This window comes from Gymnoscopelus microlampas (genome assembly GCF_963454915.1).
Source record: "Gymnoscopelus microlampas genome assembly, chromosome: 22".
In the NCBI taxonomy this organism is placed as follows: Eukaryota; Metazoa; Chordata; class Actinopteri; order Myctophiformes; family Myctophidae; genus Gymnoscopelus; species Gymnoscopelus microlampas.
Genome location: NC_139959.1, coordinates 15,266,661 through 15,293,926, shown reverse-complemented (window position 1 = coordinate 15,293,926; position 27,266 = coordinate 15,266,661). Strand labels below are relative to the sequence as shown.

The 27,266-nt window shown below is 39.6% G+C and overlaps 3 protein-coding genes across 4 annotated transcripts in view; all 3 read left to right on the top strand.

Moving 5' to 3' along the window:
• Positions 1–6,100, top strand: eloca (elongin C paralog a). Its single transcript, XM_084048611.1, has 4 exons — positions 1–70; positions 1,092–1,122; positions 1,585–1,728; positions 4,671–6,100. The coding sequence occupies exons 2-4, from the start codon at positions 1,119–1,121 to the stop codon at positions 4,859–4,861; spliced, it is 339 nt and encodes a 112-aa protein (XP_083904737.1). The 5' UTR covers positions 1–70; positions 1,092–1,118; the 3' UTR covers positions 4,862–6,100.
• Positions 6,101–7,953: 1,853 nt separating this feature from the next.
• Positions 7,954–23,083, top strand: ube2wb (ubiquitin conjugating enzyme E2 Wb). The gene is made up of 6 exons (XM_084049096.1): positions 7,954–7,989; positions 10,444–10,535; positions 14,854–14,956; positions 20,159–20,314; positions 20,579–20,654; positions 20,812–23,083. Exons 1-6 carry the CDS (start codon positions 7,975–7,977, stop codon positions 20,823–20,825), a joined length of 456 nt encoding a protein of 151 aa, XP_083905222.1. The 5' UTR covers positions 7,954–7,974; the 3' UTR covers positions 20,826–23,083.
• Positions 23,084–25,671: 2,588 nt separating this feature from the next.
• Positions 25,672–27,266, top strand: part of stau2 (staufen double-stranded RNA binding protein 2) — a 130,369-nt gene continuing 128,774 nt past the window's right edge. For both annotated transcript variants that reach the window (XM_084048790.1, XM_084048789.1), the window contains exon 1: positions 25,672–25,794. The gene's annotated coding sequence lies outside the window, so the exon portion shown is untranslated. The remainder of the gene's footprint in view (positions 25,795–27,266) is intronic.

The window sequence follows — 27,266 nt, the reverse complement described above, 5'->3', positions numbered from 1 at the left end:
TTTCCGGTGAGTCCTTAGCTTTTTACTAGCAGCTGAAAGCAAACCAAGCCGCTGACTCCATCCTGGTGTGGTAAGAATGAGTTATCACTATAATACATCACAATAACCATTACTAATACCTTCCATTACATACTGTGATGTGATGCTTGTCCCGTCGTTCGTCTGACTCTGCGTTAATCACTGAACTATTATAGATAGATGGGAGATATTATAAGAGTTTTCTGGGCTAACTATTAGCCGTGGTTGCTAGCTGTAGCATCCCTGGTTTCGATATTATATGGTTCGATATCAGTGATCGATCATTTATCTGGTTTCCGATTAAACGTGTTATGTTTGTATCAAAGCTGTAAGACAACAGCGATGGTTATCTTCTGTGTAATGGCTTGTCTCTTTTAGTTCAAGTTAACGCTGCCGGCTTATCATGGCTAAAAGAAACGACAACTGTAATGTTAGGCCTGGTGTTACATTGTGTTGTGAGATCCTGGGTGTTAGCAGTGGTGGAAAGTAATTAAGTACATTTACTTATGTACAAATGTTGAGGCTTTTGTACTTTACTTGAGTATATCCAATTTCCAATACTTTTACTTCTACTCCACTACATCTCGGGGACACATATTGTACTTTTGCTCTACTACAATTATTTGAAAACTTAAATTACTAGTTACTTTGCACAGTTTGCAGATATACATTTTTTTTAAACATAAATGAACCACTTTGGTCCCGTTTCATTCATAGGCTATTTGAACATTTTGTATTTCTACATTGCAGTATTGATACTTTTATTTAAGAAAAAATGTGAGTACTTTTACCACCACTGCCTGGGTGTTAGTTTTTACCACGCAAGTGTTATTTGGTTTAATTTGTAACACTTTCAGACTCAGAGTTACATTAAATTACAGTCGACCGTACAGGTCCATTTGGTTACGTTTGTACACTATCAAAGTTAGAAATGGATTAATTAAAAAAAGAACACTGAGGATTTTACTGTGTAGCTTTACCAAGGTTGTTAAAATAACAAGAACACATCCAATCCATCCATCTGCAATCTCCAAATGACTCATATTGTGTCTTGTCTATTTTGTGTCTTTCAGGATAAAAGGACACATTTCCCAGACAGAATGGGTAAGTAATGTTGATAAACTTTCAGCCCTTGATAGTTCTATAATTTAGCTGAAATTGTATGTACACTGACTACAGGTTATCGGCTCAGCTGCCATTGCAGCACCCCACACACCCCACCCTTTTTTACTGTCGTACACCTATTAGACTAGCCTGGAAACCAGATGAATCTGCCAGTGCAAAAAAAAAAGAGGGCCCACGACAGATTAGTCTGGCCCTGCTTGGTTGTGATTGGATTTCGCCGCCCCCCGAAGTTGTGGGGCACAAATATGGGGCAGGTTTATTACCAGAGGCATTTTTTAATCCGCCCCTTACAAATGCAGGTTCCACCCAGAGATTCCAGACTAATATCTATGCAGTGATATTAGTCTGGCCATGCCAGGCTACTATTAGACCGCAGTGTTTATTTATCTAGCACCTCACCATATGGCTATTGGAGTTGCTCAGCTGTTGTTGTCTTTGCAGACGGCGAAGAGAAGACCTATGGCGGCTGTGAGGGGCCAGATGCCATGTATGTGAAGTTGATCTCTTCAGATGGCCATGAATTTATAGTGAAAAGAGAACACGCCTTGACGTCCGGGACCATCAAAGCCATGCTGAGCGGGCCAGGTAAGCATCCAAAGAAGTACAGAGGAATGCAAAGAATTGCATCCTGCTATGGCTCTTTAGCAGCGTTGCCAGATTTTGAGAGAAATAAGCAATCAGGTCTATGAAAACAAGCCAGAAATTAGCAACTATAGGTCACATGAGCACTTTAAACCTACATACTGTATGCATCGGCCATTTGAAAATAGCCAATCTACAAGCTCACAACGTGTCGCGATGTGATACATTGTGAGCTTGTAGATCTGCTATTTTCAAAAAATCTTTTTTAAACTTTCTAACACAAATATGGTAGGGGGTTCCCTGGCATAAAACATTTTCAGATGTGGTTTAGGGACAAATGCATTTGAGGGTCCATGACATGAAAATATTTGTGAACTACTGGTTCAAATAATAATTAGAGGAAAAAAAAAGCCCAAATAAGCAACTACATTTAAGTAACAAGCCCATTAAAATTAACCCGCAACCACCAATAATTTACAAGCAACTTTACAGAAAAATAAGCCAAAATGTGCTTATAATAAGCAGATATGGCAACACTGCTCTCTACTCATCTTAATTATTCAGAAGAAATCGCTTCTACGGTTAGGTGGTCTCCGCTACACACCTTGAGAGGAAAATGCCATTTTAGAGTGCTCAGATGTGAACAATATCCTTAGTATAGTCTCCCATGTACCTGAAGAGATGATTTTAAACCGGTCAGACGGATACTGATTCCCAAGGGTGTTGGTTAGGACTGAACTAGCTTATTATTAATACGTTTTTCTTCAAGCTTCAGATAATCTGCACATTTTCTAAGCAAATGTCCAACAACTCATTATATATTAACTAGCTATTTAATCAAATCAAGGCTTTTTGCTGTGAGATTATTATTTTGTGAATGCTCACACATTTACAATAATGGAAAATTCAAGCGTAGGCTTGTTATTGTTATCAATGTAATTCTAGCAATGCTGGATTGGATTAGTCTACACAACTTTGGCATGCTCTTATTTGGAAACGCAGACTTCGTTGAAGCTTGCTCTGTATAGGAAAATTAAACTCGCTTCAGGTTTGATATTTTGTCTTGGTTGTGTACCTTTCCATGTTGTATTCCTGTGAGTGACACGCACTAACTGCAAAGAGCGCAAGTCTTGTCTCCACAAGTACTGTAGCTGTTGGCACAGCACTAGCTGTAGTTTACAACCCTCGTAGACGTATTTACGATTCTGACGTCTTCAATCTACGAGAGTTGTAGGGTGCACCCCCCCATGGAGTCGAGCACTTTCTGCACTTTACCCCGCAGACACTCCAAACATGTCCAAATTGAAAATAAAAGGTGCTTACCGCAAAGCCCCAAATGTTAACGACCTCGGCGGGGTAGTAGTGATCCCCGTCGAGGTATATCTTTCAATAAAGAAGTCTTTTAATCCAGCTTGTGTCGGAATCTTCACTGTTCTTCTTTTGTTTTAAATGAGTTTGAACTGCGCATTAGCGATTTGGCGGTCGGGAGGTGTATTGCGCATTGAACACACAATGTATCAATACACCTCCCGACCGCCAAATCGCTGTTGCGCAGTTCAAACTCATTTTAAACAAAAGAAGAAGCAGTGCGCAACACACCTCCCGACCGCCAAATCGCTAATGCACAGTTCAAACTCATTTAAAACAAAAGAAGAACAGTGAAGATTCCGACACAAGCTGGATTAAAAGACTTCTTTATTGAAAGATATACCTCGACGGGGATCACTACTACCCCGCCGAGGTCGTTAACATTTGGGGCTTTGCGGTAAGCACCTTTTATTTTCAATTTGGACATGTTTGGAGTGTCTGCGGGGTAAAGTGCAGAAAGTGCTCGACTCCATGGGGGGGTGCACCCTACAACTCTCGTAGATTGAAGACGTCAGAATCGTAAATACGTCTACGAGGGTTGTAAACTACAGCTAGCACAGCACGCAGCAGTAGCGACTAGCTGTTGTACAGATACAGAGTCATGGTTGTGGATTTTTCTCAAAATCATCCCCGGGCTGGATTGGACCCGTTTCACGGGCCGCCAGTTTGAAGCCCCTGGCCTAGATGCCAAAAATGGCAAGCTGTGAGGTGTTGGCTCGTCGTTTAATAATCACTGAGCACTAACCTGTATCAACCACCTCAAATTGTATCATACAACACAGCATAACACATTTAGTTAACCTATGGTGATTAGGGGGTGAGATATTTTACCTGGTATTGGCCTTAGATTTCAGGGTGTCCTAAAACAAAGCCTTAAAAGGTTTTTAAATGTCCATTAAATCCATATTCCTAAAGTCTTCCTAAACAATTCTCTTTTTTTTGGGGCATTTGTGTAATATTTACAAATAATGGTACAGGAGATTATTAACACTCTATGGTGTTGTCCATTGAACCCGTTTGTCCAGTTGGTGGCACTATGCTCCCATTTACATGGAGATCTGTGATCCAATGTCGTTTTGGAGCACATATCAAGTCAAGATGATTTGGTTTTTTTACGGAACAACTTGCTTGGGTTAACTTGTTCTTCGAGATGAGAGAAACTTTTATTGATCCCAGGAGGCAGAAACTAATTGAGTAGCAGAGTGTGGAAATGTACCCTATAGCGGTGGTTCCTAAACGTTTTAGCTCAAGAGCCAAAAGACACACTTGATGTCTCCCCAGGACCCAGACTAGTGAAAATATTTTCATGAATTCGTTTTTTGAAATCCTTTTGAAATAAATAATTAAAACAATTAATTGTAGGAAATGGTAAAGGGCTAGGCCTATTTACTTGCGACCCATAAAAATGGGTCCACGACCCCAAAAGGGTCCTGACCTATTGTTTGAAACCACTGGCCTATATAAAATGTTCACTTAATATTCATTTGGAAAATTTCTAATTTGGGTGCTGAACATTTTTTAAGTACTTACGACTTAGTCATTGCAGGAGCTCATAACTTCTAATCCTCTCCATCCAGGTCAGTTTGCAGAGAATGAAACCAATGAAGTGAACTTCAGGGAGATCCCCTCTCATGTTCTATCTAAGGTCTGCATGTACTTCACCTACAAGGTCCGCTACACCAACAGCTCCACGGAAATACCTGAATTCCCCATTGCTCCGGAAATCGCACTGGAACTGCTCATGGCTGCCAACTTCTTGGATTGTTAAAACGGATAAAGAGATAAATGTAGCGGCTTCAACATTTTTAGATTTGTTTTGTTTGTTTTTGACTATTTAACTACTTTTGCCATGTACGTCATAGAAAAAAAAAATGAATGGATATATCACAACAAAATGTATGTGATTGTTTTTCATTTTGCACCTGGCTTTCTGTTTTCATTTTATTGGTGGTAAAGAGTTTCATTTTAATATAATAAACAGATATGGCAGGCTGCATAGGAACCCCAGAAAGTGACAAAATGTGGTTACCCCTAGAAATCACTTACATCTTAATAAATAATTGTTTGGTGAGTGTTTTGGTGCTAATGCTGCCTTGTTTGCTATGGTTGCTGTGTTCATTTGACTTTTTATACCATGTACACAAAGGAGCTACCCTTTTTTTTTTGTGTTTTGCCAAATTATTTACATGTAACGCCTAGTTTATGGTAAATCATATGACTGTCACTCGCTGGAAACTCAACTCATTTTTGTTGAGCTATCCCGCCGTGCGATGAACTATAAATTTGGCTTAAGTATGGTTTTACAAGATTACTGCAATGGACAACACTGCTGCTGGTGATATTGCAGATATCATTTGGCCCTGAATTATCAAATCATCATGCCTTATTTATTAAGGTTTACTATTTGTAGATTATTTGTGAAATATCTTGGCACTTCACTCTTTGTTGTAGAGAAGCATCACTGTGTTGCTGTTCCAGAGGAATCGCATGGGAAGCATAGACTTGAGAATTTTATTCCTAGGGAAGATCAGGTGCAACAATGGAACTTGAGTAAATCACGTACATTTTAGAATTACTATTGCAAGATAATAAATAACTTCAAAAGTATACATGTCTGTCTCTGGCAGGCATTGCCCAGTCATTCCAACATGTACCACCTTGTATCTTTTCAGCTATTTAGAAACCAGCATATATGTTCAGTTTGCTGTTTGTCTTGAAGCTAAAATCAGAATACAGCGAGGTGATCTTCAAGAGGATTCAGGATGGCTGATAATCTCGCTCCACATGTCCTTTTACGGTAATAAACAGCACCTCTGCCAGGAAAGGAAGGGTTAGTGCCTGTGTTGTCCTCTGGGATGAACCGTAGAATTGAGTGGGTGGATACATTCTAGTAAGTAATTGCACGGGGGAGTACATGGTATGTTCCAGAGAATTAAGACCTGAGTTTAATACTGTCTATACTTTGTATGCTTGTGTGAACCTTAAATATAGACTGGTGTTTACCATTTCTGGTTTGTGGTGTGTTATCAATGACAGATAAAATTGCCATTGTGATAAATTCAGGCAATTGAGCTTAACATATAGAGACTGGACATTGTCCCACCCTGAGCAAGCATTTTTTGTTACAGTGGCAATGGAAAACTCCCCCTGGAACAAACGTCAGGTTCTAGGGTGGGCAGCCATGTGCCTCGACCGTGGGGGGAATAAAGTGTCAGTCAACACAAATACATAATGTGTTGCCATAAGAGTGACATCATCCATTGTAAAACAATGAATAGGGCGTAACTGCTATGGGCTACTCCACTGCATGTCAGTGGGGAGTCTCAGGAAAATGAGCTGGGGAAACATGCTTGACCACTTTAACCCCATATGGTTGACCGGACCCTAGTATAGAGCCCAGAGGGACTCCGGTCCCTCTGGGCTCTATACTAGGGTCTTTTCTGTTATGCTACGCAACGTGTTGTGAGCTTGTTGATCTGCTATTTTCTGCAAAAGCTCCACAATATGGATGCTGGGGTTTAAGTGGTTAAAGTGCACCATCTCTATTTTTATATAGGGCTAGAGATGGTGATGGGTCATGGTTTTGTTCAGGTTTTTCTTTTTAAACCTTAGCATTAAGTTCTCAGCCACATTCAATTGACTTTCATAATTGAACCATAAATCCTAGATGTTTTTTAATGTAGCATTGTGTTTATTTATTTATTTTCCTTTTTAAGTAGGCTATGCAGATTTGATCAGTTTGAAGTTATATAGGCATATAACCACTAACGCTCTGGTTCTCAACACAGGTCCTAAATCAAACTGGGGTTAGGGTTGAAATTAAAAATATTGAAAATCACTTCTTGCAATAAGCCATATTATTAGCAATGCTCCTTTTATTTTTGTGAAATTGAAAATAATTATAAGAAGAGTTTGAAAATAGCCGATCTACAAGCTCACTTAAGTACATTTTGATACCAATACTTTTGTACTTTTACTCAAGTCAATTTTGAATTCCGGACTTACACTTGTAACAGAGTATTTCTACATTGCAGTATTGATACTTTTACTTAAAAGTACAAAAAAATGTGAGTACTTCTCCCACCACTAGAGGTCATTGACCCCTATACCCTCATCACCCTGGCCTAGGCCTCAAATATGTAGTTGGCATATTACATATATATGTCCACGTAAGTACAAGACTCTAGACTATTTACCCTTCCTATAACTACATTGTATTGAAACGTTGCACGGAGGGAGGTGACGAGACATTTTCTCTGTCACAAGCAGCTTATTTTGTTGTGTCAAAACAACACTTCCACTGAGCCATGTGACTCTATGACGTAAGGCTGTGCGTTACTGCTCTGGGTAATTTATTTTGCCTTGAGAGGCATGCCATAGGCATATACAAATTATGATTATTAAAATAATATTAAATGTGTTTAAAAGTTATAGATGGCCCTGGGGGCCTTGACATATACCGTGTATTTCAGGGCACTCTCTCTAAGATAAAGTGACCGTGGTTCTCAAACCACCCAAACTTGTAGATCTGCTTTTTTTTCATCTTGGATTTCTTTTTTTTGTTGTTGAATACTTAGGAATATAATTTGAAACATTTTAACAACACAAATACTGTATGGGAGGTCTCTGGCACAAAACATTTTCTGATGGGGGTGCACATACATTAATTAATTAATTAATTATTACAGTGGTGGAAAACATACTAATCTTTTTTTTTTACTTATGTAAAAGTATCAGTACTTAGTTACTTGACACCACTGACAAACACAATTAAATTGGGAGGTCCTTGACATGAGAAAGTTTGAGAACCCACTCTACTCCTCCTCCTCCACAGATTCAAGGTAAAAAGGTACCCGACGCTGGTGCAGGGGGGTTTCCAACATGGCGTCGATGCAGGTAAGAACACAATCTGACAGCGAGCGTACATTTATTACTAGTTAAACCCTTAGTAACTGTCATCTTTTTAGTTTTAGACGACATGTCTGCTTCTATCTGCGTCCACGTTACGTGTTGTTCTGCGTCATAAACCATATGAAGACAATAACAATGTGACACTAGTGTTCGGGTGAAGACTAGTGTTTGTATTATTTGTGCGTTTAGCTCTCGGGCTAAACCTCGCTAGCCCGTCATCATCATCATCATCATCATCATTGAGCCTAAAGGCTTTATAGGGATCTATTCTGACTTCATCACGCGATAATAGATGTATATATTTTATTTCAGCTGGTAAAAAGTTTAAATCTCAGTTGGAATCATGTCACTTTTGTTTTGAGTACATTGATGTATGCATCTCTAAATTAAGGCAGTAGAAACAGACAGTAGACACTGTTAGCTTGCAGCTAAATATTGACATCACCCCCTAGAGTTATAATATATCGTTCACCCCCTGATGATCTGTAGATATCTAGAGTTTAAACACTTGCATCCGTATTTTGGGGAATACGGATGCTGGGGAAAATAGCCGAGCTACAAGTGACGCGTTGTGAGCTTGTCAATCGGCTATTTTCAGCGAAAGCTTTCCCCACAATAACAGAAAACCGAAACTACACCCTGACGGACTCCTCTCAACCATAAGTGGTTAAACAATATTGTTTATACTTGTACAAGTGTTCAATTGTGGCGTTATTCTTATCCCCGTGGAGCTCTACTTTCGACACTTTGTTTTATTTGTTTTGCTGTTAAAAGGATCCCTGGATAATAAGCCAAATATGCCTAAATACATTCTAATTGTCATAAAAGAACATTTAAAACACCTTAAATATTTTATATAGTTTAGAAACGGTTAATTAATCTTTTACTCAAGTGGGTGTTGTCGTAAGTTGATGATGTAATTTGTCCATGTGTGGTCCAACCACAGAGTTAAAAATAAGGGTCCAGCCCTATGGAATGCATGTGCTAATAAAAAACTACTTCCTAATGTTAATATGAGCATCAATATAAATATGTTTTATCTGCACATGCATTCCATAGGGCTGGACCACAGATGGACAAATGACACCATCAGCTTGCGGTGGGCGTTGTCCCTCTTCAGTAAAAGACTGTTTCTAAAATAAATAGATTATAAAAAACATATTTTTAATTTTAGTCAGAGGGCAATTATAATGTATTAAGCCATATAAGGCTTATTAGCCAGGGATCCCTTTAGTGGACCCCCATCTGAAAATATTCTGTGCCAGGGACCCCCATACCAGATTTGTGTTGTTAAAGTGTTTTAAAAATATTCAAAATTTTCCAAATTCTTTCAAGATCATGAGAAAATAGCAGATCTACAAGCTCACAATAGATGGGCTATTTTCAAATGTATATAGGGTTAAAGTGGTGAAACAAGATTTTGATGCAATATTAGCTCATTTTGTTGGGGACCCTCTGGGCTCCTCTCAAGGACCCCTGAGGGTCCCCGGACCCCACTTTGAGAACCACTGCTTTACAAAACTGACAAAGATTCAAGATAGCTTTTATTCTAATATATTTATATCTAAATAAATAAATACCCCAAACTAAATTAATTTTTGACAACGAGCATAAAAACTTTATATAACAACTCATTTCAACTGCTCTTCAGAAGTACATTGAGTTCATAGAGTTCATGCCATTTTAAATGCATAGGCGTGCATACATCCCAAGTAGGGCTGTCACGATTGGAAAATTATGAATGAAAATTACATTTCTGTTTGGCTTGTAAGTTTTGTAAACAAAAGGTGCACGGGGCAGATGTGTCAAATAACTTAAGTAATTGAATAAATGAATACTTAATGTGAATAGTGGAAATAGCCGATCTACAAGCTCAAAACGCATCACAACGTGAGCTTGTAGATCTGCTATGTACACTATTTTTGAAAATGTTTAAAATACAATAAAATAAAACTATTTTTGAAAATATAGTAACATTTTTCAGCATGGAAATGATTGACGATTATGCAAAAATCTTATCTTATATCAAATAAATGTGATTATGTAATAATTGTGACAGGCCTACTCCCAAGTTCATACTACCTAACATACTGAGCCTACATGGTATAGTTTTGTTAATCCTGCATTCTCCTGAAATGTTTACTTAGTCCGCAGGCGCTGATTCACTGCATACAGTTTTACAGCACATGGCTCTCTTAGTCCTTATTGTATTTTAATTTTCAGTTTTTTACAGTTTTTTTTTTTATTATAAACTGAGGCCATTTAAATCCGCTTCAGTAGAATCACAGACCTTTAAAGTCAATACATAGTTTACCTGGGATAGTTTATATTTAAGTTAATATGATTTTTGTTTTTTGGTCTGCACCTCGATTTATGATCATTAATCGTCCAAGTCATTACATGTGTAAGTAACTTTACAATATCTGCTTTTTACAACAGAAAAGGCTACAAAAGGAACTGTTAGCTCTGCAAAATGATCCACCTCCAGGAATGACACTTAACGAGAAGAGTGTACAGAACACTATTACGCAGTAAGTATTGTTGATAAAAAATATTTACACACACACACACCCTGCAAAAATAAATACCACACTTCATATTAACATAAATTGAAAACATGCACATAAATCCACTGTGCAAAGGTGAAGTATCTTGCATTGTTGTGATGGGGACAGCTGTGCCACCATGTCTGGTGCTACTTTTACTGTAGAAGAAGCAGCTCTAGTAGTATTCTAGTAATGGTATTGTAGGTCAGTGGTTCTCAAACGTTTTCACGTTAAGGACCCCTATATCTGGAAAAAATGCTGTGCCAGGGATCCCCACACAAGATTTGTTTCATAATTGTTTTTTAAGATTTTTTTTGAAAATTGCAGATCTACAACCTCAAAATGTTTAGTGATGAGATGCATTGTGAGCTTGTAGATCGGCTATTTTCAAATTGCCTATGTATTGTATAGGTTTAAAGTGGTTGAACTGTTTGTAATGCTATGGGTCCCGAGCATAGCATTACAAACCACTGTTCAAGGTTCACTTTATTTGTGTCTGAAATTTGTCTTGGAATTAAGGACTTAAAAGCTGCAGTACTAAAAAACACAGATGACAAAATACAAAAAGACATACACTAGGGAGTTCTAGGTAACTATGCATGCCATGATGGATGAGGAAGTATTGGGGTCATCCTGGCGTCTGGCTACTCAGGGCCCTCGCCAGAGCATCTCTAATGCGCAGTGTCACTATTCCCCCTTATAAAATATTTAACAATTTGGCATGTGAGCATGGAGGCTAGTGTAGCATGGAACAGAGACTGCTTAGCTGACCTTCATGTCTGTGTGCCTGATGTCCCCTTGAAACCCACAGTGGTTACTATTGCTGCTGCCTGAGTCGGATTGTGTCTGATGAGCAGTAAAGAGGAATCGAGACATGACCTTGCAGAATGTATTGAAGTAAAAATGTGGCCGTCATTCAGAAGTCTTTCAGCTGCAGGCCAGGGGTGCATCACTCTCTGCTGTTAAGAATCTACGACTATAGTCTTGCCAAATAATGCTTTCAGGTGTTTTGGAATGTAGCCCTTGTGTTGTAGCTTTGAAACATTTATAATTGCGTCGCTTCCTCATAGCAATCCTTTCACCATATTGTTTTGTCTTTTGTGAACGGTGCCATGGTTACACAATTCTCTGGACTAGTTCAGCTGGCTTGCAAGTTCAGTATGTATCCTTGTTTTGTGATGGCATGTATGTGTCATTGTCCCTGCAAATCCAGTGTGGAAATTTCTGTTGTGATTAGTGTTTTTTTTGCTTCCACAGTTCTAGTCACTTACAGTGCTTTTGTCTTTTTCTGGTTTTGTTTTTGTTATTTTTATCCCACGGATCCTTTTTTGAAGGAAAGTACACTGCTTGACCTTCAAGCTAACTTTGTCCATTTTTGTAACTAAGGTAGTCAGGGACTGGTTCTCATGGCTGTCAGTGTTGTGCATGTGACAGTGATAAGGTAACCAACCATGTGTTTTCAGTTTAATAGCATTTGTTTACATAGTACACTCTGTCTCTGGGCGGTGCTCAATGTTTCACAATGTATTTATAGTTGAATACGTGAGAGCTACGTGAGAGCACAGTTTGCACAGGTTGACAATGACAACGACCTCACAGGAGTAATTCACTGCAAAGAATAGAGAGAAGCTGTAGTGCAGACCCTGTCACCTGGCTTGTGCTTCCCCTCACTTTCACTAAATAGCTCGGTGTTATTTTTGTTGTCCAATGTAATCTCTAGCCTATGGGGAATTTGAGCAAGCTGAGAAGACTGTCCTTAGAGTCCTCTACAGTTTTCAGAGCAGCAGAGTGGACTGGATCAGGTGTAGCCGGGCATCATGCACAGCGATGCTATCTGCCTCTAAGCTTCCCTCCAGTAAGGAATGGAATGCTGCTGACACTATACCAATGCTCGTCGACGCCGACTGTCTGCAACTAAATGGATGAAGTATTAAACAGGGTTGACCTTCTGTGTAGAACTAAATGCTAAATTGCTTCTGGCTAAACGTGAATTGACACAAGGCTCTATAACAACAGAACAACTGCCGCAGGTCCACTGGCTCTCTATAGTGTCATATCTGGGCTGCCTGCATAGAAGTAATTTGGGTCAGACATAGTGGTGTGGTGTTCTGCTATCAATGTTCAAATGTTCTCCCCCTCTAAGGTCTTTGTCCCTCAACAGGCAACAGGCAATCACTAGACAGTAGACACATGTTGGGCTACTGCACTTTAATAGTAGATTTTGACTATTTTGTCTTTCACCGCTAAGACGGGTGGATTCATGCTCAGTTTTATGGAATTCAATGTCATACCCTTGCAGAATATTACAAGTTGTAAGCAAATTCTCACAACAACATTTGAGGCCTTGTATGTAGTATGAAGATCGTGTGTGTAAGAAGGCCTTTTAAGGCTAGTATTCTTTAATTAACAGAGATAATAATTAACAGAGATAATGCATGGTACAAGTCAGTCCGCACATGGTCTGTGAAAAGCCTGTTTAGGAATAAGAGGGATACGTCCCTCATAGGTAGTTGTATATGTTAAGAAATTATATGCAATTATGTAATAAGCCCTACTGCACATTTTATATATAAAAAACACAATCGGCAAATGAGAGGAAATGGCAGCACTTCCAAAGTGCAAGCTCTTGCAATTCTGCTCAGAATTTAGTTCACTTCTTTATTTTGCTACACCAGGCTTCTAACGCGTTTGAAGGAGTGCTGCTATTTCAACTTATTTGGTGTTTAATTTTGTATTTATACTAATTAATAATAATGTATTGACTGTAGCTGAGCACCCACAGCCAGAGGTGCTGTTGGCTGCTCTAAACTTTTCCATTGAACACATTTCTTAGAAAACAGAAAAAGTATAGCCAAAGATGTAAATCAGGCAGCTAGCAGAATTAAAAGAGATGATGGAATCAATCAATGTATGCAAATTCTCATGTGATTTTAGAGGGATGTAATGGCTCTGGTGTAAACTCGCTAGAAACCAGTACACTACATTCACAAGCTGGTTGGTTTCTTCTTGGTGTGTAAAAAATGATGGCATGAGATGACCCCTGTGTTATTGGGCCTCTTATCAGATTTCTCTGTAATTTGATGGCTTATCTAAAGACAGTGCTCAGGTGAATGAAGGACTGGTTCTACTTGAGTGACCTGATCACCTTTGCACTTTTCTGGTAGCTCAGCATGACCATTGATCTGACCAAATGCATGCAAATCCACAACATGTTCTCAATCGCTCCATATTTTTATCCAATCTCCAAAAGAATTTACGTTGACTACATTTAAGTTGACTAGCCTAGAAATAAATATGCTGGTGTTCTGCTTATAATGTGTACATACTTCTCATACATTTGATTATCTACCACTTTGAATATTCGACTAAAGATATGACTGGACTGCACTGGAGATCCATTAAATTGACATTGATTTCTAGGTCTTTCTTGGATTCCAGTTAATTAAAAAAAAAAGACTCATAGGATTAGGTCAGTGGGCTGGTAATAGAGCCAGTGCCTGCCAAGGAGCGAAATTAGAAATCCTGTCAATCCAGTTTTGGGAACTGGTAGAACAATCCAAATTTCTGTCCTTCTTTGCTATTCCCCAGCTAATGGCTGACGATCCAGAGATTCTATATGACCATTAGACATTTGACATATTAACTCATTCCCTGCCTAGAACGACTAAAACGACTTCTGTCCATAAGCCATGCCTGCCTAGAACGACTAAAACGACTTTTTAAAAAATAAAAAAAATAAAAAATATTATTTTTTATTTTATTTTTTATTTTTAGATTTTTTATTTTTTTTTGACCCAAAGACCAAGGAGATATGATTTTTCGAAGATATAGACTCCCATCCACTTCCTTGTTAACTTAAAACTTTAAAATTCTGTATCTCGGCTCCTGAGTACTTTTTTTTTTTCAATGAAAAATATGGCAGTGTTCAAACGCGCCAGAAATAATTCTGGCAGTGAATGAGTTAACTAGTACTCTATACACCGAATCATCTCCACAATCAAAAATGTGTCTCTGGGTATATAACGCCGGCTGCGTCTCTTTCAAGCAGTACTATTCATTAACCTTATTTCAGGAAGAACGGGACACTCAGGATATTGTTAATGGTTATTAAAAACATATTTTGTTATACATATCCACAGGTTGACAACCTAGAGTAATTTTCAATCTGGACGCTTTATTTTGTATTGCACAAGCGTACATTCTACCCGGAAATTCTGATCTAGTCTATTCCACATTTGACAGTGCATCTTCAGTGATGTTAAATGATATGCCTCATTAACATTCACATACATTTTCGTTTCAGGTGGATTGTAGATATGGAGGGAGCCTCTGGCACGCTCTATGAAGGAGAGAAATTTCAGCTGCTTTTCAAATTCAGTAGTCGATATCCCTTTGATTCACCTCAGGTAAGCATGAGCAGCGATTTTATGCATCAACAATGGGTGGGTAGATGTGAGCGTTGACTCAGCTGAAGGGCATGCTCCAACGCAATGCATGTTGCTTAGTAACACTCCATTTTGTCTGAATGATGAGTGATGATGTCCAGTTCATTGCAGGAAAAACGTCTCTTTAGTATAGTATTCAAGCATATCATCGCTGTCGGGTATAACCTTGCATGTCCAAAAGCGTCACTTTTCAGGAAATGTAAAAAGAGCTTGTGTTCCAATAGATCCAATGTTGTTATTATCTAGTCACAAGATCTTGTTAATACTTTTCATTGGTTCACTATTTATAAAACCCACAGACAGACTTAACCACTTTCCCTTTCGTTGTGGGTTGGCAGATCTGTTATTTTCACTAATCTTGCGTGACACTCTTGTACGATGAAGTAGGGCATTAATTAACAAGAATTGAAATATGGACATACAAGATGTGTGCCCAACATCAACAATATGGAAATGTACAGAATCTTTGGGGCTAACCCTCAATTACTGTCTGATATTAATCCTGAACATTGTTAATACTATATACAAGAAAATTGTGATGTGATAAACAATGTGATAAGCAAGACTGTGTGTCTCCTAACTAGTTGCTTGCACATAAAACACATGGGTCAATCATTTCTGGCTCGGGCACATTGGAGCCAGGAAGAGACATCATCATGGAGCTCCCACTGAGGCCATGTTTGAAGAGATAACCTTAACTCACCAATCTTATTTTGCATATCAACAGCCTGATGGCCTAAAAATAGAGAATGAAAATTACGTTAACTAGCAGCAAGCCACACACCGGCCACCTCGCAATGGGCGCAACAGGCTGGCATTATAGCTGCCTTTCTTTTGCACTTTGTATGCCGTGTGAAAGATATCCAGGGCAGACCTTTATTCATTGTGTGAGAGACTCCATTTATAACTACAAACATTGTGACAGCATATTAGCCTGTGTAAAGGAGGAAGATATATGGTAGGAGGAAGGTATATGATGTGCATGCGTTCTACTTACCGTATTACTGTGCACAGCATTTCTTTGTGTAGTAAAAGCATTACCGATGGTGCTTTTTGAAAGAACAGGGTCAATATTTAAAGGTAGGGTAAGTGATATTTTTTGGTTAAAACAAAAAGTATTTTGTTAAAAGGTTAAAATACTATATTCTGATAGTAATCATTGCTATAGAGTGTTTTTTCAGTAACAGATATCTCCCTGTCTCTCCGGCTCTTTAATAAACAGAAAATACATTTTTCGGTAGGTGTCAAAATCTCAGCCAATCAGGAGAAAGTACAAATTTTTAAGCTTAATTTGTATAGTGTTCCAGTTCCAATTTTGTCTGCTCATTTCTTTGTGTCATCACTTCCAATTTCACTTGTTTAATCTATATCCTGATTGAGTTCTCTGTCCTGGTTGGATAAAATTGGAAATGAAACTGAAACTGAAACGAAAATGCATTTTCTGTTTAATAAAGAGGTGGAGAGACAAGGAGACTCCTAATACTGAACAAACACTCTATAGCAATGAGTACCATCAGAATATAGAGCTATTTAACAATTATTTTAACCAACGCAAATCACTTACCCTACCTTTAACATTGATTTGTTGGCTCTAAGCAAACGGGTCCCTAGTCATTATTACTTTCTTTTGATTGTTGTTGGAACTTCTGTCAACCTTTTGGACACACACACACACACACACACACACACACACACACACACACACACACACACACACGCACACACACACGTAGTATATAAATAAAACCATCATTCCACTTAAATCCAGACGACACTCTTAGCGTCTATATCTCTAGTGCCCTGTCATAATAGCCTCATCTTGTGATGTTCCTGCTGTACTGTTGTTCATTAACCACTTTAACCCTGGCCTCCCTGTTCAGCATGTCATTATATTTGTAAAGATAGTCAAATTTCCCAAAAGGTAAAAAAAAGGGCAAAAATTGGGACCTGTTGTGAGCTTGTACAGTAGATCGGCTATTTTCACAATTCAAGTAAAGTATACAGGGATTAGTCACCCCATGGAGACATGAATTTATGGATATTTTTTTGTTTGCATTCCTAAGCCAATAACTTGATGACTGGCAGCGGTTCCGGTAGGAGACACAAAGAGTCTCCTTTTGTCTCCTACCGGAACCGCTGCCTACCGGTCTGCTGGTCATCAAATTATTGGCTTAGGAATGCGACAAAAACTAAAAAAAATATCCATGAATTCAAGTTTCCATGGAGTGACTAATCGATAGAAAAAAAGTAATTTATTGGGTGAACTATCCCTTTAAGTGTTGAGCATTGGATGCATTTTACTCCCTCTCTCAACCCACCACCCTTCAAATCACTACACCTCTCTTTCTTTGGCTCCCCGTGATGGGAGGCCCTCACTCTCATGTGAGGCCCTCACTCTCATGTGAGGCCCTCACTCTCATGTGAGGCCCTGTCAGGTGCCAGCCTCCCTCTACTCATTGGCTGCGTTTACATGGACACGTTTATTCCACTTCAATTCGGAATGAATGCTCATTCAGAATAGAAATGCTCATGTAAACGCATCGGTATGGCCATACCGGTCTGATCCGAATGAAATTTCATTCGGGTTTGAAGGGCTGGTATATACCGATAGAATCGGGCTACATTGCCCATGTAAACGCACTGGTATCAGACTGGTATACATTTGTTCTTTTGCGCATGTGTCATTGGCTAGCGCGGTGCTTCTGGGTGGGGGGGGAGAGGCGCAAGCCATGTGGAGTCTGGCGCTCCAAGCCCAAGTCGCAGACGCGCGTAGTTCTCCGCCGACCGGCTCCTCCTCCGGGTCAGCAGCAAATATAACAGGAGCTGATTTTGCTGCATTAAACTCATCAATAGCAGACCAATGGCCGTAGCCAGGATGCGGTGTGCTTCCATTATCAAACCTTCTCTCTACCTTCTCTCTCTTAACTTGTTTTATTGTCTCTCTTCTCTTCTTCCTCATTTACCTATATAGCTGGCAGCTTTGATTGATTGTGAGCTGTGGCTTGTTATTATTTCTCTCTGGCAGCCGTGATTTAAGGCCTTGGCTACACGTACATGGATCTTTTACTAAACGGATATTTTAGTCCTCCGTTTTTAAAAAGAATCCCTGGCCACATGACAAAGATAAACAAAAATCCCGGTCCACACGTAGACGCAGAAACGCATCGATCAGCTGCATGTTTCAATTTTATATCAGATTTTATATTTACATTTATTTTATAATTATATATATGAGGGGCCAACTACAAATACATTTGTAATCACATGTTAAGTCCCAATACTGCAATAGCTGCATTATTTTAATAGCATACGTGAACAGCATACGTGAACATAAACGAAAACAACATTATTAGGGCTCAGCTGCAGCGCAAACAGTAGCCATGGTTCACATGACGCTGTCGAGTCTCTGGTTTATAGTGGTGTTCGTTTTTTTTTTACATTGCCAACTCTCACATGTACATAAACGTTCAGATTTCAAATATAAAGTGCTTACCCCTGAGCCATGGATGTTACAAGGCAATCCGGACCGTGATAAGTACCCATATCTCCCGTATTGTTCAATAAAAAGCATTTTAATCCCATTGCCGGACATTTTCTTTTTCTGTTCTTTTATTTTGGTAATGTATCAGAGTGCAATACACCTTCCAACCATTGGTGTCGCATGGTTGAAAGCATCGGAGAAAATTTGGAGAAAATGGCCGACGATCGGATTAAAATGCTTTTTATTGAACAATACGGGAGATACGGGTACTTATCGTGGTCCGGATCGCCTTGTAACGTCCGTGGCTCAGGGGTAAGCACTTTATATTTGAAATCTGAACGTTTATGTACATGTGAGAGTTGGCAATGTAAAAACATCGAACACCACTATAAAGCAGGGACTCTCGGCACCGGGGCGATTGTGTTTTAGGACGACAGACCCCACATTCACTCTGTGTGCGCGCCGTGTGTTCTACTTGGCGCAGAGAAAGAGGGTTTTCGTCACACAGTGAATGAGCTACTTTTCCCACCACTGTCTTATTATTAAGTATGACATTATTTAGCCATAAATGAGCGTGCCTTGTTTCATAGACTGTAAGTGTTGCTCTCTCTCTCTCTTCATTTATTATTATAATGACCATGAGCGGTCCGGTGTTTATGTATTATTGTATTATTTATTATTATAATGACCATGTGCGAATGCGCGATGACGTCATCGTTTCTCATAATCTCTGGATTACATGTCCACACAGATCCACTGAAACGCATGTTTTGGAAAACCTTCACTTATTTATCCGTTTACAAAAATATCCGTTTTAGCGGCCAAAAACACCGTTTGCGTGTGGCTGAAAGGCCCAAACGCACACAAAAATGTGCGTTTAGAAAAAGATCCATGTACGTGTACCCAAAATTGTTATTATTCATTACCAAGGCTGCCAGAGGTAAATAATACATATGTTTACCTGTCAAACACCCCCGCCCCGTCCCCAACCTGGCCCGAAGCACTCATGCGCATGACCAGAGTTCTATTCCGAATGAATGCTTGGCTCATGTAAACGATTGAGGAACAGGAATACTTTTATTCAGGTGCCATGTAAACAGTTGGGTATACATTTCTATTCGGAATGAGTTCATTCTGAATGAATAAATATTGTGCATGTAAACGCACCCATTGTTACCCACCATTATTCCCACTTAACTCGCCCAGACTCTCTATCCTCTAACTCTGTGCACTCTGTTTCTCTCCTCCTCATCACACCTCCCATATCTTCTCCCTTCTCCCCCCTTTCTAATGGCTTGTGTCCCTGTGCCCTCTTTCTATTTATCTTTACTCCGCTGGTCTCGCCTCCCAATTCGCTATTCCTCTCTCACCCTATAACGGCCCCTCTTTCTCCTAATCCCACTGCCTCATGTTGCTGTAGAGGGCTAAGCCTGAGCTTATGCAGCAAGTCTCATTATTTTCTCCCATTAATGGGACTACTACTTGCTCTACCCCCTCATTTCAATGTATTTGTCAAATATTTGTATTGTACTAGTACTAAACAATTTGGACAATCCCATTCATCATCAACCCATTTCAATCCTGTCCATCAGAGTTGGAAGTGCTCTGAAAGGATAAACTACTTCAAGTCTACCCTTTGAATCACTCTTTAAAACCATTTTCCTTTGTTCCATTTGTTGCAGGTAATGTTCACAGGAGATAATATACCGGTCCACCCCCATGTGTATAGCAATGGTCACATCTGTCTATCCATACTAACAGAAGATTGGTCGCCAGCTCTCTCAGTGCAATCAGTTTGTCTTAGCATTATCAGCATGTTGTCCAGCTGCAAAGAGAAGGTAAGGAAATCTCTTGGTGGTTAACTAAACTGCTTCATTACTCTTATGTACTATACCAGTGGTTCTCAAAACTTTTCATGTCAAGGACCCCCAAATAAATATGTATTTGGCTTGTGTTTCAACTCCTAAAGGATCCCTGGGGGTCCCCGGACCCTGCTTTGAGAACCACTGTACTATGCAAATAGTTAGCACTTGTTTCTATGGGTGGCACATGGAGGACATGTTCATGGAATGACTTGTTTATATTTATTTGTGGTTCTGCAGAGACGACCGCCCGATAACTCCTTTTACGTAAGAACATGTAACAAAAATCCAAAGAAGACAAAATGGTGGTATCATGGTAAGAATGAACTCTTTCTGTCTGAAGTTTGTCAATTAGAAATTAAAACTATGATGATGAAAGACAAGCAGGTTAACTGTCTTTGAAACTAATTGCACATAATACAGTCTCAGTGGACCATTTTTCTAATCTGGAGTACTATTATTTCTCTTCACAGATGATACATGCTAATGTAGAAACTTTGTAATAATCCCAGAAGAAAGAAGTCCTACTGACCTACATAAAGCACTTTTTAAATCATTCAGTCTTTGAACTCTGACCTTTGACTGGAAAAATGGACACCATGCTCTGGAGACTCTTGACTGCATTACCCGTGGGCAGTTGGATGCATGATTTAGCTGGTTGTAACATAGAAAACAAAAATTAAGGAACGTTTATATGCACCCAAGGTGGATTGCTTGGCAAAAAGGTAGTAATGCATCAAGCAAGGAAGGTGGATTTGTAGTGAGATTATTATGGATTCTTGTTTTAAAAGTTCTTCTCGTTATGTTTTGTGTGTATGGGTGCATTTTAAGGTCCTCGTGTTGTGCAATAACCACATGGATGCATGCTTGGGCCTACAAAAGAAAATCCAAATCTAAAAGTTTTATGGAAGGGATCTGACCATCGTAACCCCAAGAAAAGGTGTCCTTTTTGTTTGTCCTCACTGTGAAAGTATCTATCTATAAAGGCACAACTATAATGGTATTCCCATTTGCAGCTGTAATGTAAGCAGCTCTCTGCTACTTATTTTTCAGGTTAAAGGGTTTTAGTTTGTAACCATTTATCTAGAGTAAAAAATCGGAGAAAAACCTTTCTCCTCTTTATCTTTCAAACTCAGACCTGATTGTGGCTCTTCCTGCTGTAGGACAGAATGTTGACACTGTAGGATTATGGCAGGATAATGGTAGACCTTGTTTAGCCTATGACGTTACATTGCTTTGTAACGATGGCCTGCAGCATAGCTAACCGGTCTGTTTTGTAAGCCTAGAAGATGTAGGGCAGTATCACTTCCTTGTAACGAATGTCTGCAAGAACATTGTCACGTGATCCATTTTGTTTGTATGATACTTTTGTTTTTTAAAGAAAAGGAAGAAAAAAATGGATTAATGCTTTTATCTTCTAAAATGTCTTGATTTTAAATGTTGGGTTTTTATACTTTTCTGTTTTTAAGATAGCTGATTCTTTGAGAAGGGGGTGTCTGCGATGGGGCCGGGTTTGTTTGAATTGTTTATTTATGTTATTTAATTTAAAAATCTCTATTATAATCTCCAGAATTGTAATGTTGGTGAATGGTGAAAAGGAGTCTGTATAATATAATCTTAAAGGTAAGGCTTTCCTGATTCCCCCTGGTCAGAGTTTTGGCTCAGGTACTTTTTTCAATAAAGAGATCACCTCTAAAAAGATTCCTATCAGATATTTTGAATTTAACTATATTTTCACCAAAAGAGACTGTTACGTTGTAAAATTATAACATGTCTGAAAACTATTGTATATAAGTCTTTCAATTGTTGGATGATGTGACAGAAATTAACAACGGGTGAATTTACTTTATAGCAGAATGACTATAGGAGTGCTTTATGACTTTGAAAGTTTGTCAGCATCTTTTGCTAATTAAGATATGTACAGTCAACAACGCAATTGTTGGTCAAAAGGTTTAGTAGTTTTACAGTGGGGATGCATGCAGTTTAAACCCTGCTCATTTCTTAATGGCAACAGACATTGCGACAACCACGTGTCTATCCATAATGTTTTGTAATGAGTTTTATGGGATTTACAACCTCCACTTGTTGGAGGCCGTGTGGCTTTGTCATTTCAGACAATAATCACTCCATTCCTAAAGAAATACTTTTTTTTTTGGTCGCCATCCATTTGGGAATACTTGAATTTTCCATCCTGGGTTGTTTGTATTGTATTTGCTTTATTTCCATGGGTCTAGTCGAGTTTATCTTGAATGAGTCTTGAGTGAATGTGAAAATATACTGTAGAGGAGATTACCACAGCAGCACACAGCTATCTAAAAACTCTTGATTACATAAAGACATGTATTTAACCAATGATTTTTGTATTTGCTTCACTGTAGTCTATGCTGTTGCCGTGAAGTGACAAAGGGCAGGATTGAAATGTGTAAATACAGACACAATGGCATTAGAGCAGGGACAGGAGAGCCTTCATCAATGGACAGTAGATCAGTGGAGATTTGAAAACCTTAAGAGTTAATATATGACAAGGTTCTGGATGTGTCTCGTTTTGTTTTTCTTCATTTTTACTTTTTCTTTCAATGTGGTTTGAATTCTTAGCTTGAAGGTTGTTGTGAGTGATCAACACTAATGGGGGTGTGCTGTTATTTATATTGGAAATTTTATTTCTGCGATGTTCAAGCTCCATGTTATAGGTGCCTGTTCATTTTCATAATCAATAATAAAAGCAAAGATTCACTTTTAATTCAACTTGGGCTTACTCTGTGTTTGTAAAATTACACATAGTGTGTATACCGTATATTTCTTTCACTCCTGTGAGCATAAATGTTAGCATATATCTATTGCCTTTAACCACTATAATTTATTGGCCGGAGTTTCCCCAAGGGTCTATCCTGGGCCCACTCCTTTTTTCCCCTCTACACCAAATCTCTGGAAAATGGCTGATTTACGAGGTCTCAACGCAGTGCGTTGCGAACCTGTAAATCTTATTTTTGCTGAATGATCGCCTATTATGACATGCCCAGAATAGGGATGCTAGGGTTAAAGTGGTTAATTGGATGAATTCTGAACTAATGCAAGTTATTAAAGTAACTGAACTGCTGACGAGACCATTTCAAGTCGGACACTTTGGCCGCCCTCTTGTGAGTCTTTGCATTCTTTAAACTTTTTAAACTGCTGAACAGGCAGTTGAAATCCAGAAGGTCCATCATCCCATTAGCTTATTGGGAATGGCATTAAAGTAATACAATTATGTGACATTGTGTTCAATGGCAAGGTAGTGTAGGTGAGTAAAGATCTGATTACTGTGGAGACGATCTTGAGGCGTTATAAGCCATGTTCAACTAAATGCAATTGGATTGACCTATTTGACAGTCCAAAAAGCATTGTCACTCTCACCCAGCCCCTTACAGGTTTCTACAGAGCAGTGGTTCCATCCGGCTTGATCAAGCGTCTATATGAACAGAATTGGCCCGTTTTCGGTGGAGGGTGATATTTGTCACTTCACATATTCCTACGGGCTGGGGCGGTGCCTGTCAGCAGAGAGCGTTGGGCGGGAGGAGTAGGACGAAGGCTCTGCCTCCTCCCGGTGGGGGCTCCTCACTGGCAGGTGAGTCAGTAGGATACAACAGCAGTGACAACACAGAAATGTGTGTGGGGAGGAATCAATTGGGAGAAAAAGCAAAAACAAAAAAATGCCAAGATTAACTTAAGTCAAGGACCCCCCCCCCCCCCAATGAATTGGCCATATGGACCCCCGTCTGATCCCCCATATAAGATTTGTGTTACAACGTTTCAATTTCTTTTTACAAAGTTGAGCCCCACACTCTTGTTGCGCCCTTAGTCAGTTTCTCAGAAGAGCATGGGCTCGAAACGTCACTCATGATTGAAAAATAAAGACACCGACTAAGGGAGCAACAATGGCATGCACACAAGTTGTGAGCTTGTAGATCAGCTATTAGGGTTAAAGTGTTTAAACTGATTTTTATGCTATATTAACTACGTTTGCTGGGCCTGGGGACCCCTTGGAACCCCCTCAAGGACCCCCTGAGAGTCACCAGACCCCACTTTGAGAACCACTGCTATACAGCACACCTAAATAAAATCATTGATATATTTATACATGCATCAATAATAACTTATCCGGTACAGTATTACTTTGGTTTCTTTTGTTCTTGCTCAAGGAAAGGCGATTCATTGGGGCCCAAATAACAGTGTCAATGTCATAATCAATATAAGGGCCCAGTATCATATCTTTTCATAGGGCCCAGAATCGCTGGCTATGGCCCTGACTTAAAATATACAAGTGTGTCACTTAAGAGGGATTTTATCATGCAGAAACTTATTGCATACATTTCCTTTTGTGACCCCAATTCCCTAAACATTGGTCATCAATCACTGAAAAGCCAAATCTATAGAAAGATAGCGGAAACCCTGAGGTAATCAGTGTGTCATAGTTTGTATAAACAATTTTGATCCTCCGAATGTTGTGATATGCAGAAGTAATGGAGTGAAATTGTAACCATCCATCATCACCTCATAGCTTGAAAGTATAATGCTGACAGAGTAGCATTTATCTGGTGGTGGCATTTCCAAGAGAGTGGATTTATGGCGCCTCCTATTGGTCCATCAGTAGCTGTAACAGTCATTGTGTTTCATTTATAAATGTGATTAATTTAATGGATTTTTTTTTGTTGAGAGGTTGAAATTCACCTGCAGTCCAATGGCATGATCCTTAGTGAGCTACAAGGTCACGATTGCTTTCTATGTCTATGAATGAACAACAGGATGGACAGTACAGTACACAGAATGAGTGATGATGAGCATCTATAATCTGTCTGATTTCAGCATCATCTCACTGAGTGAGGTCCATTCTTACAGTTCATCCAATCTTGCATTGCATATAGAAATTCAAGTATCACAATACTTAAAAGTAAAAAAAATAAATAACAAGATATATTGTTGTTCTTGTTCTTTTTTTCTTTCTTTCTTTTTTTATATTTTTTTATTTTTTTATTTTACATGTGTCAAATACATCATACATAATGGTCACAGCATCCACAGTATTACTACAATGTGCAGATGGAAAAAAGACAAGGTTTGTTTTGTTTTTTAATTCTGAGATTGTATGTGTGGCCCTCCTCCCTCTGACACAGGAAGCAAAGCAAGACCGAACCATTCTGCTCATGTCGGCGGGTACCGCTGGCTTTCACACCGACACACACACCTCATCGTAAGGAACGCCAAATTCAACACGACAAGCACACAGAAACCGACCAGAAAATAAACGCTTATTAACAAAACCCGCGCGATTATCAACACTTCCCCAACAAAACGGCACACTTTGATACATGATTTTAACCCTCACTTTTTGCAATGGTGGTCTGTTCCGACTCCCATCCAGTTCTCTTTAGTGTTTGCCAATGTTGGAGGTGTAACTGGGGTCTGGCCCTGGACAAAAGGTAAAAATATACCATGAAATGTTCGTCCCTTCGGCGTCGCGGGGTCGGTAGAGTAGCGTGCACGCTGTCGTGTTTCCGTGCGTGTCGTGGCGGTGCACGGAGAGGAACGGGGGACGTTGTGGAGAGAGACTCAAAGCCCACAGACAGGGGGGTTGGTTTGGCTGCTAGGGCCGGTCGGTCGGTCGGTCAGCAGCCATGATGTTGAGTTTTAACCGGGGGGGGGGGGGGGATAAACTAGGGATAGATTTAGAAATATAGTTCATATGCATTTATTATCAAAGATGACAGACTGTCACGGAGCGTGACAGTGTGGCGGCGTGTGTGTGCTTAGCGTGTCGTGATTTCTGGAAGCTGACATTTTCATTTGCAGGCAGCAAGAGGAAAAAAGGATGACGTTAGCTTAGTCTGCTAACGGTTATGGTAGCTCGGCTGGAGATGCTAAGCTGTGTGTGTGTGTGTGTGTGTGTGTGTGTGCAGCCCTGGTAGCAGCAGCAGCAGCACTGTAAGGTTAAAATGGTCTGCTTCCCTGTTGCCACAAAATGACCTGGCTTCATATCACATCCATATCACTGTAGGTTAAAATGGTCTGCTTCCCTTTAGCCACAAAATGACCTGGCTTCATCATATCACTGTAGGTTAAAGTGGTCTGCTTCCCTTTTAGCCAAAATATGACCTGGCTTCATCATATCACATCCATAATATGGTACTAGGGAATCATCATCAGGCCAGCAGGGTCGATGTATAGTTCGGCTGGCCGTGCAGCAGCACTGCACTTTACATTCTTCAGCTGCCTGTCGGTGTAAAGTATAGGAGGCTTTTGTAGACGTTTCTTCTGACCTGGACAACCTCAGGTGCACTGCCTGCATGCATGCATGATGATGCATGGATATTTAGATGCAGCCTGAGAAATGCCACACTGTACGTTTGGTTGTCTCAGTGACATGCAAGGCGTTAATGTCATACTGCTTGCATGCATGATGCATGGATATTAAGATGCACTGCATGCATGCATGGATAATGGGATGCACTGCATGGCATGCATGATGCATGGCATGGATATTAGGATGCACTGCATGCATGCATGATGCATGGATATTACATGGATATCATATGTGGGTGTCAGTGTCATGTCATACTGCATGCACTTAAATAAACATTCTCTCTCTCTCTCTCTTCTTTCTCTCTCTCCCCCTCTCTATTCTTTGTGCATGGTACTGGGCTATGTTCCTTCTGAGGTCCATGGGAACCACAGGGGCCCCCTTTTCTCTCTGATATTGGTTTCACCTGCTTTTACAGGAGCAAGCCAATATGCCCGTATAATCTGGATTCTCCTGGCTGACATTTTCTTGTAGTACAGAATGTCAATCTTTTGAGTATGAGTATTTATGCATGTATTTTATAGGCATGCCTCTTAACAGTAAACCAGTGCAACACTTGGGTCCCACCTTACCTCAAAATAACATCAGGTCAAA

What these genes read in the sequence shown, in the direction of transcription:
- eloca (XM_084048611.1), top strand. An exon ending in AGCCATGCTGAGCGGGCCAG is followed by an intron (nt 1,729 to 4,670) that starts GTAAGCATCCAA and finishes CTCTCCATCCAG; the next exon opens with GTCAGTTTGCAGAGAATGAA.
- ube2wb (XM_084049096.1), top strand. An exon ending in GTACAGAACACTATTACGCA is followed by an intron (nt 10,536 to 14,853) that starts GTAAGTATTGTT and finishes TTTTCGTTTCAG; the next exon opens with GTGGATTGTAGATATGGAGG. An exon ending in TGTCCAGCTGCAAAGAGAAG is followed by an intron (nt 20,315 to 20,578) that starts GTAAGGAAATCT and finishes GTGGTTCTGCAG; the next exon opens with AGACGACCGCCCGATAACTC.